The 7,437-nt window shown below is 50.1% G+C and overlaps 1 protein-coding gene across 1 annotated transcript in view; it reads left to right on the forward strand.

Moving 5' to 3' along the window:
* The window catches only part of Chrna3 (cholinergic receptor, nicotinic, alpha 3 (neuronal)), a 24,062-nt gene extending 18,866 nt beyond the window's left edge, over nucleotides 1–5,196 (forward strand). Inside the window, exons 5-6 of the mRNA XM_013011947.1 lie at nucleotides 1,367–2,384; nucleotides 4,919–5,196. Coding sequence (XP_012867401.1) covers nucleotides 1,367–2,384; nucleotides 4,919–5,047 — 1,147 coding nt within the window. The 3' untranslated portion in view covers nucleotides 5,048–5,196. The remainder of the gene's footprint in view (nucleotides 1–1,366; nucleotides 2,385–4,918) is intronic.
* The last annotated feature ends 2,241 nt before the right edge of the window (nucleotides 5,197–7,437 follow it).

A 7,437-nucleotide genomic window follows, 5' to 3' on the forward strand; every position in this document is an offset into this window, starting at 1 on the left:
TGGGGGGGGGGAGTTGGTCATGGGCCGCCCAGTGAATAATCATTGAATCACTCATTTGGAAAGCAGTGAAGGGAGAAGCTGACACTGACACTCTCCAGGCAGAATTCACAGCTCCCTTGGGTCCCATTTCTGGTGCAGCCCCTCACAGCCCATACGTGCACACATCCCCTTGGCCAGGAGAGACGGGAGCAGGGGACAGTAACTAAATTTAATTCCCCTTCCCCCCCTCCCCCTCCAGCTGCCTTAAACACCTGCTTCCACAGCAATCCTCCTTGTGCTTAATGAAAGCAGTTGGTGATCCCTGTCTGACCTTTGGGGGTTTCTGGGGTTTAGAAGGAGTGAGCGAGGTATCCCAGGGAAGAGGGGCATGGCAGGTGATGAGTTGGGCGGGGCTCTGGGCCTCAGCATCCCATTGGTAAATGGGATGTCACTCCCCCTTCCCTCCTCCTCCCCTATCCCCCCCCCCTCAGTTCATGGGGCCTGAACTCTGGGCCTGGGCGCTGTCCCTCAGCTCTTCAGCTCAAGGCTAGCGCTCTACCACTTGAGCCACAGCACCACTTTGGGCTTTTTATTCCTTTTGCTTATGTGGTGCTGAGGAATCGAACTCAGGGCCTCATGCATGCAAGGCAAGCGCTCTACCACTGAGCCACCTTCCCAGCCCCATGACATCACATTTATGCTCTAGTTTCTGCCATTTTACACACCGTGCCTTACTACATCGCTGCTGATTTTTTGTTGTCGTTAAGTTTAAATTTTTTTCATTATCCTTAAGCACTTGTACTAAGAGGTTTCCATTCAGCATGTCATTTTGTGAGCGCAGTGCTTGAATTCAGGGCCTGCTGCTATCTCTGAGCTTTTTCTGCTCAAGCCTCTACCATTTGAGCCACAGTTTCACTTCCAGCTTTGGGGTGGTTCATTGGAGATAAGGGTCTCATGGATTTGTCTACCTGGGCTGGCTTTGAACCTCGATCCTCAGATCTCAGCCTCCTTGGGTAGATAGGACTACATCAGTGTTCAGCTCCTTTTATCTTTGTTGTTGTTCTTCTTCTTCTTCTGATCCTGGGCCTTGAACTCAGAGCCTGAACACTGTCCCTTAGCTTCTTTTGCTCAAGGCTGGCACTTTACCATTTGAATCACACCTCTACTTCTGTCTTTTGGTGGATCATTGGAGCTAAGAATCTTACAGATTTAGCTGGCTTTGAACCACGATCCTCAGATCTCAGACCTCCTGAGTAGCTGGGATGACAGGCGTGAGCCACTAGCAGCAGGCTCCTTTCCAGCATTCTTACCTGTTGAATTTGAAGCCTGGGCCAGGTAACAGGGAGTTGTGACCCCGGTGCGCTGTGGCCCCTGTGTGTCATTTCAGTGCCATTGGTGATTTCCAGGTGGATGACAAGACCAAAGCTTTGCTCAAATACACAGGAGAGGTGACCTGGATCCCTCCCGCCATCTTCAAAAGTTCCTGCAAAATCGACGTCACCTATTTCCCATTCGATTACCAAAACTGCACCATGAAGTTCGGTTCCTGGTCGTACGACAAAGCGAAAATCGATCTGGTTCTCATTGGCAATTCCATGAACCTCAAAGACTACTGGGAAAGCGGGGAATGGACCATCATCAAAGCCCCGGGGTATAAACACGACATTAAATACAACTGCTGTGAGGAGATCTACCCCGACATCACCTACTCGCTCTACATCCGGCGCCTGCCTTTATTCTACACCATCAACCTCATCATCCCCTGCCTGCTCATCTCCTTCCTCACCCTGCTCGTCTTCTATCTGCCCTCCGACTGCGGCGAGAAGGTCACGCTCTGTATCTCCGTGCTGCTGTCCCTCACCGTCTTCCTGCTGGTCATCACCGAGACCATCCCGTCCACCTCTCTGGTCATCCCTCTGATCGGCGAGTACCTCTTGTTCACCATGATCTTCGTCACGCTGTCCATCGTCATCACCGTGTTCGTGCTCAACGTGCACTACCGCACGCCCACCACGCACACCATGCCAACCTGGGTGAAGACCGTCTTCTTGAACCTTCTCCCCAAAGTCATGTTCATGACCAGGCCGGTGGCCAGCACTGAGGGCAGCAGGCCCCCGGTCCCTGGGGCCTTCTCCGGGGCCGAGCTCGCCAATCTGAATTGTTTCAACCGCACCGATTCCAAAAGCTGTAAGCCAGGCTACCCGTGTCCCGACACCGCCTGCCCCGCCTGCCAGCACCGCAGGGTCAAGATCTCCAACTTCAGCGCCAACCTCACCAGAAGCTCCAGCTCCGAGTCTGTCGACGCCGCTCTGTCCCTCTCCGCTCTGTCACCTGAGATCAGAGACGCCATCCACAGCGTCAAGTACATCGCCGAAAACATGAAAGCGCAGAATGAGGCTAAGGAGGTAGAGATTATAATTACTGTATCTAAATAACACATGGTGGTTAGTCATCCAATGCACACTTACATGTTCCTTGTGCAGCAAGGGGGATTGGAGTGGGGGTCACTGAAGAAATGATAGACTCTGAGTTGGGTGTGATAGCACATGCCTGTAATCCCAGCTACTCAAGAGGCTAAGGATAGGAGGATCATGGTTCCAACAGTTACTGACAAAACATAGCTGGGATAAGAGTCAGTGGCTTTCCCCTGTAATCCTAGCTACTCAGGAGGCTGAGATCTGAGGATCACAGTTCAAAGCCAGCCCTGGGGCGGGAAAGTCCATGACATTCTTATTTCCAATGAACCGGCAAAGAAGCCAGAAGTGGAGCTGTGGCTCAAGTGGTAGAGTGCTAGCCTTGAGCCAACATAGCCCAGGGCCCTGAGTTCAAGCTTGGCACCAAAAACAAAAACAAAAAACCCAAAATAGAACAAAAGAAAAACCCCAGTCAAGTGGAAGCCAGAGACTAAGGAAACTGAGCTATTTCTGCAGAACTGTGAGCCATGCAAGGTACTTGCTCTCTCGTGAGCAGGAAGAAACCCCTCAGGCAGTTCTTGATTCCTGTCAGGCCTGAGCCCACAGCCTTTATTTTTATTTTAATGCCAGTCCTGGGGCTTGAACTCAGGGCCTGGGCCCTGTCCTTGAGCTTTTTCACTCAAGCCTGGTGCTCTACCACTTGAACCACACCTCCACTGCTGGGTTTGGGCTGGTTAATATGTATAAGAGTCTCTCTGATTTGTTTACCCAGGCTGGCTTTGGACCACAGTCCTCAGATCTCAGCCTCCTGAGTAGCTAGGATGACAGGTGTGAGCCACCCAGAACACTGTCCTAACTAGATTCTAACCTTACAATGACTGTCTGTGTTATGGAGAGGACCAGGACACTGCAGCCCGTCAGGGTGAAATAAAGTCTACAGCCCCCAGCCTGTGTCAGTGCATGTAATTGAATCACAGAATTACAGGCTGCCTCTTATGTGATTATTGCTTCAAATCAATGGATGCATGCCCCACCCCCTCAATTTAATTATGCTTTCTTTGCTCTCTGGATTGCTGGAGTTTAATTGCTCTTCCTTCCTGTCTGAACACTAAATTGAAGCTGTATTATGTACAATAAGTCTTGCTCTCTTCTCTCTTGCTCTCTCTCTTTCTCTCCCCCCTCCTCTTTCTCTTGCTTGCTCTCATACTGGTACTGAACTGGCTTGAACTCAGGGCCTTAGTGTGCTTGCTGGCTTTATCACTCAAGGCTGGTGCTCTATCAGCTGAGCCACACCTCCACTTCCAGCTTATTGCTGATTCATCAGAGATAAGATTCTCTTGGATTTGTCTGCCTGGCTTGGCTTGGAACCTTGATCCTCAGATCTCAGGAAGATTACAGGTGTGCACTATGATGCGCGGCTGTCTTATTTCCTGTGATTTCAGCAATTATCCTGGTGTTCAGCCTATTTGGTCCGTGTATCAGATTCCAGTTGAAGATGGGGGTGTTGGGGCTGGGAAGGTGGCTCAGTGGAAGAGTACACTTGCCTCGCATGCATGAGGCCCTGGGTTCAATTCCTTAGCGCCACATAAGCAGAAAAAGCCAGAAGTGGGGCTGTGGCTCAAGTGGTAGAGCACTAGCCTTGAGCTGAGGAGCTGAGGGACAGCACCCAGGCCCAGAGTTCAGGCCCCACAACCAACCAAAAAAAAGAAGAAGAAGAAGAAGATAGGGGTGTATAAGGTGGAGCCAAGGGAAAGAGAGGGATGGTTGGGCTTGTCTGGTCCTTTTTTTTTTTTTTTAACTTTCGGAACATATGGTGGAAGGTATTAGCAGTGAGCGCCAGTGAGCAATAAAGCTCAAAGACAGCACGGAGGCCCTGAGTTCAAGCCCTAGGACTAACACACACACACACACGCAGTAGAATACTTGCTTAGCAAGTGCAAAATTCTAAGTTCAAACTCCAGAATCAAACAAGAAGAAAAAGAGAGAGAGGAGGTAAGGAAGGATGGAAAACTTATAAAGTTGGGTGTAGTAGTTCACACCTCTAGTTCCAGCAAAGGGAAGCTGAAGAAGGTGGTTTGAAAGCCCGGCCTGCTGACATGGCTCATTCTGACCATGATAATTTCCTGAGACCACATAGTTTAGAAGAAAACAAAAAGCCAGGCGCTGGTGGCTCACGCCTGTCATCCTAGCTATTCAGGAGGCTGAGATCGGAGGATTACAGTTAAAAGCCAGCCTGGGCAGGAAAAGCTGTGAGACTTTTACCTCTAATGAACCACCTAAAAAATGGAAATGGTGCTGTGGCTCAAAGTGGTAGAGCACTAGCCTTGAGCAAAAAAAACCAAAGAATCTCAGGGATAGCACCTAGGCCCTGAGTTCAAACTTCATGACCAACCCTCCCTCCTCCCTCCCCCCACCAAAATAAAAGCCTTCTGCATCCTGAAGATAACATGGGCTTTTCAACTACTGCTGTAGAATGACGTCTTCAATGAAAATGCATTCATTTTGTGGCTTTGGTTGGTTTTCAGATTCAAGATGACTGGAAGTATGTCGCCATGGTGATCGACCGCATCTTTCTGTGGCTCTTCATCCTCGTGTGCATCCTGGGGACCGCGGGCCTGTTCTTGCAGCCTCTGATGGCCAAGGAGGATGCGTGAGCCCAGAACCCTGTGTCTGATGCTCACTGTGCACCTGCAGCTGAGGGGGGTTTTTCTTAATAGCAACGCATTTCCTGTGATCAAGCTACCCAGCTTTGTTGTTGGCCCTTCAAGATTTTTTTTTTTCAGTTCTAGTTAAGTTTGGGCAAAAAAAAAAAAAAAAGATGCATGAAAAAGGTCAAGAGTATTTATTACACAGAAATGAATATTTCAACTCACCTTTGGGGAAAGGGGAAGAAAAGCATGATACAACCAGGCACTGGTGGCTTATTTCTAATCCTAGAGACTCAGGAGGCTGAGATCAGAGGATTGTGGTTTGAAGCCACTGCAGGCAGACAAAACCAAGACTTTTTTTTTTTTGCCAGTCCTGGGGCTTGAACTCAGGGCCTGGGCACTGTCCCTGAGCTGCTTTTGCTCAAGGATAGTGCTCTACCACTTGAGCCACAGCACCACTTCCAGCTTTTTCTGTGTATGTGGTACAGAGGAATCGAACCCAGGGCTTCATGCGTGTTAGACAAGCACTCTACTAAGCCACCTTCCTAGCCCCCAAACCAAGACTCTTATTTCCAATTAGCCAGCAAAAAGCTGGAAGTAGAGGTGTAGTTCAAGTGGTAGAGTGCCAGCCAAATAAGAGCATGAGACTCTGAGTTCTGGCCCAGTACAGACACACGCCCGCACGCACATGCATGTGTGTGTGCACACATGCACACACAGTTTTGTACTTTACACTCTGAATAACTGACAGTTGGTGGTAATTCATAAGGACCCCCTGCCCCCACCCCAAATATTCATTCTCACCAGCCATGATTTTCCTATGCAAGATTAAAACTGACCCTTGCCCAGCCCGCTGTGACGCAACAAACCAAAAGGCAGAGTTTCAGAAAATGTATTGACACACTACACCCCCAATCTTAATTCACAGGGACATCAGCATCTGGATTGAATACAAATTAAGCTAACAGCTTTTCCGCTATCCACACTCCATTAGCCAGCTCTTCGTTGTGATGACAAAATACCTGAGACAATGCGCTTAAGAAGAAGAAAGGTTCATGTGGGCTCGTGATTTCAGAGGCTCCACTTGGCCTGGCGCTTTCGAGTCCCTGCAGCAGGGAATGTGGCAGCCAGGAGGCAAAGGAGGAAGACAGTGCTGACATTCTAGGCCTTTCGGAAAGGGCAGACTCAACTGCCTGACCTTCTAGGTGGCATTAAAGGTGCCACTGTGGTGCCTAAAGCGCTGCCAACCAAACCTTTAACACTGGCCTCACAGGAATCGGACCCAAGTGATAGCACCCCGCCCCTCCCTCACCCCGCTGCATCTCAGTGCCAAACCCATTTAGTCCTTTCCCCCAGAGTCCCTCCTCTCCCACATCTTTTCCAGAATGACTTGAAAGTCCACATTTCAAAGTCTCCTTCAAAACTCAAAGCCAATGCAGGCGCGGGCGGCTCACGCCTGTCATCCCAGCTACTCAGGAGGCTGAGATCTGAGGATCGCGATTCAAAGCCAGCCCAGGAAGGAAGGTCCATGAGACCCTTGTCTCGAATAAATCACCAGAAAACCATAAGTGGCGCTGTGGCTCAAGTGGTAGAGCGCTCACCTTGAGCTGAAGAGCTGAGGGACAGCGCCCAGACCCAGAGTTCAAGCCCCATGATCGACAAAATCAGTCAAAAGGGCGACTGACGCATAGCACAAACATGAATTTCTGTCCCCACCTCTGACATGGGGAGAGTGGAAGGATGGAGCTGGCACCCTGGCTGGCCCCCTTACACTGGAGCTGGCCCTGCACAGGGCGTGGTAATGCCCCCCCTCTCCACCATGTGCAAGTCCACACAGCTCTGTGCCTGCCCCACCCCTTGGGTGCTGGCAGGGACTTAACTTGGCCACTTCGTAGCCTTGGCCTTCTGGACTTTCCCTTGAAATCTCAGAGCATGCCTCCATGACTCCTTAACTCTTGCATACTACAAATGCCTGGTATGGGAGTTCAGAGGGGGTGGGGGCGGCCGGGAGATCATGGGTCTGCCCCCAGCATGAGCTGCCAGGGGACCCTCGTGAGCTGAAGAAGCCGCTGAGCACATCTTGATGGCTGAACACAGGAAAATATTCAGAGTGAGGAATTCCCTGGAAGGCATGGGGGAGGGGTGGGTCTCTTTTCTAAGGAAAGTTCTGGAAATGACTTTATACCTTCCACTTACTACGGGCAGGGGTTTCTGCAGTTCCAAACGCATCTTTCCTGTTGGGCCAGCGCAAAGCCCTGTACTGGTGTCAATGGCAAATGGCCCCTACCCTGGTTTGGTAGCAATTTTCAATACACTCCTTTTTTGTCCAGATTGCATTTAAAAAAAAAAACAACACTTCTCTGCTGGGCTTTTTGCTGCAAATTCTCAACTGAAAA

The sequence above is a fragment of the Dipodomys ordii genome, unplaced genomic scaffold, assembly GCF_000151885.1.
Source record: "Dipodomys ordii isolate 6190 unplaced genomic scaffold, Dord_2.0 Scaffold15, whole genome shotgun sequence".
In the NCBI taxonomy this organism is placed as follows: Eukaryota; Metazoa; Chordata; class Mammalia; order Rodentia; family Heteromyidae; genus Dipodomys; species Dipodomys ordii.